We start from the raw sequence: 2,233 nt of genomic DNA on the forward strand, positions 1-2,233 counted from the left end.
AAGATTTGCATTCCGTGCTGGATCATGTCAAATGCTTCTGCCATCCTCTTGGTAGTTAGCGTTCGTTGTGGTTCTTCTTCGTCTTCGTTTTCAGCGACACTGTGTTTTGTTCGCAGTTGCAGATCTTCATTAGTAAGCTCTTCTGTATGGCATGCCAGGACTTGCTCAATATCTTCAGATTCCAACTCGTGAAAGCCTGCCTTTCTAGCGAAGCTGAGGATATCCCTATTCACTGCTGGGACTAAGTCCGTGAATCCTGTAAAACTGTTCACACACTCAGGCCATAACTTACGCCACACACCATTCAGGCAATTTTCTGAAACTTTTTCCCATGCCTTAACAATGTTGTCGATTACATGAAGAATGTTGAAGCCACGCCAATATTCTCGGATTTTAGGTTTATTTTCTCTGTCAGTAGCCTTGAGCAGTTGGCCCATAGACTGCATCAGTGCTGTTGTGTTGCGGGGCAGGAATACAACTTGAACATTGTCATGTAAGTCCTCGATACTGGGAGGATGTGCTGGAGCATTGTCAATGATAAGAAGAATTTTGAAGTCCAGGTTCTCCTTGGCAAAATAATCCTTCAGTGCAGGGGCGGCGTACGCAGTTAACCACTGGCTAAATATGGCGCTGGTTATCCATGCCTTTTTGTTTGTCTTGTAGATAACAGGAAGATGATCCTTAGAGTAACCTTTAAAGGCACATGGGTTAGCAGCGTTAGAAATTAGCGTAGGCTTCAGCTTGAAGTCGCCAGCAGTGTTCGCACCGAGCAGCAGCGTCGTGTGGTCTTTTGCCGCTTTAAAACCTGGCACTCTTTTTTTTCTTCCTTGGAGATATAGGTTCTTTCAGGTATCCTCTTCCAAAAGAGACCAGTCTCATCCACATTGAAGACATGCTTCGCTGAGCACTCCTTCCTCGATAATGCTTTTGAACTCCAGTGGGAATATCTCAGCAGCAACCATATCTGAACTAGCAGCTTCACCAGTCATCTTAGCGTTATAGAAGTTATAATGGTGCTTAAAACGTTGAAACCATCCTCAGCTGGCTGTAAAGGTCTCATCCTTCGATCCTTCACCCTCTGCAGCATTCAAGTCGTCAAACAAGGATTTTGCTTTATGCTGGATAACTATAAGGCTCATAGGGGTATTGTATTGATTCTGGTCCTCCATCCACATTGCCAGTATCTTTTCCAGCTTTGCAATCACGGAACTTCGAGTAAGACTTGTCTTTGTTGCACTCAGAGAAGTATCACTTCCAGCCCTAGCCTTAATCTTGTCCACGCTGGTCCGGATAGTACGCACTGTTGTGGGGGTTAGACCTAAGGAAGCAGCTATGTCCACCTCATGTTCACCTTTCTCAAAACGGGCTAAAACCTCCATTTTCGTAGCTAGGCTAATGGTCTTACATTGCTTCTTCACAACACCATAGCATCACTAGCACTTGATGGGCGCTTGGAAGCCATTTTGGATTGTTAGAGTACAGTATTAAGAGCAAAAACACTTGAACACGCATGAACTCTGTGGAAGCCTAACAAAGACTGGCGATGCTTGGGAACGTTGTGGGATGCTCCACGAGTGAGAGCTTCGTAGCGCACCCAAAAAAATGGGCCATACAATGTAGCCCGTGACAACGTTATACTGAATCGGCAAAGTGTTATCCGAATCATGGGTATCAAAAGAATAGCAACGTTATAACGAAACATTGTTATCTGGGGCAATGTTAATCAAGGACTTACTGTACCTGTAAAAGAGAGAGTGAAGCAACATTGTGGTGAAGAGAAAGGGAAGAAAGATTATCAACTAAAGGTGGAGAGTCAATAAAACGAAATGCCTTTGATTCCACCCTATCTAACAGTTGGACAGAAGAAGATCCACCCCAGATATGAGAGCAGTATTCCAAGTTAGGATGAATGAATTCCCTTATAAACATAAAGCAACTGCTCAGGAGTGAAGTAGCTACGGCATCTGTACAGCATTTCCAGCTTTTGGGAGGCAGCTTTAGTAATGTTGTGGATGTGTGGCTTCCATGACATATTAAAAGAAATGGTGAGGCCTAGCATATCTATTTTAGAATTTGGCAAAATGGTTGCATCCTGAAATGTGATTGCTGGTAAATACTGTTTTATTACTATTGAATTTAACCACGTTTTTACCTTTCCATTTGGAGATGCTGCACAGATCTGCATTGGTAGATGAAATTATATCAGCATGAGAAACAGGGGGAAGGGGAAAAT

General features: G+C 43.4%; 1 protein-coding gene across 1 annotated transcript; it reads right to left on the minus strand.

The window, feature by feature from the left end:
• Positions 1 to 1,037: 1,037 nt before the first annotated feature.
• LOC121870842 (CENPB DNA-binding domain-containing protein 1-like) lies at positions 1,038 to 1,379 on the minus strand. The gene has a single exon (XM_042372815.1). It carries the CDS (start codon positions 1,377 to 1,379, stop codon positions 1,038 to 1,040), a length of 342 nt encoding a protein of 113 aa, XP_042228749.1.
• Positions 1,380 to 2,233: the final 854 nt, after the last annotated feature.

The sequence above is a fragment of the Homarus americanus genome, unplaced genomic scaffold (genome assembly GCF_018991925.1).
Source record: "Homarus americanus isolate GMGI-L3 unplaced genomic scaffold, GMGI_Hamer_2.0 scaffold32583, whole genome shotgun sequence".
In the NCBI taxonomy this organism is placed as follows: domain Eukaryota; kingdom Metazoa; phylum Arthropoda; class Malacostraca; order Decapoda; family Nephropidae; genus Homarus; species Homarus americanus.

Excerpts from the sequence above, each read along its gene's own strand:
- LOC121870842 (XM_042372815.1), bottom strand. The coding sequence starts at position 1,379 with ATGGAGGTTTTAGCCCGTTTTGAGAAAGGTGAACATGAGGTGGACATA.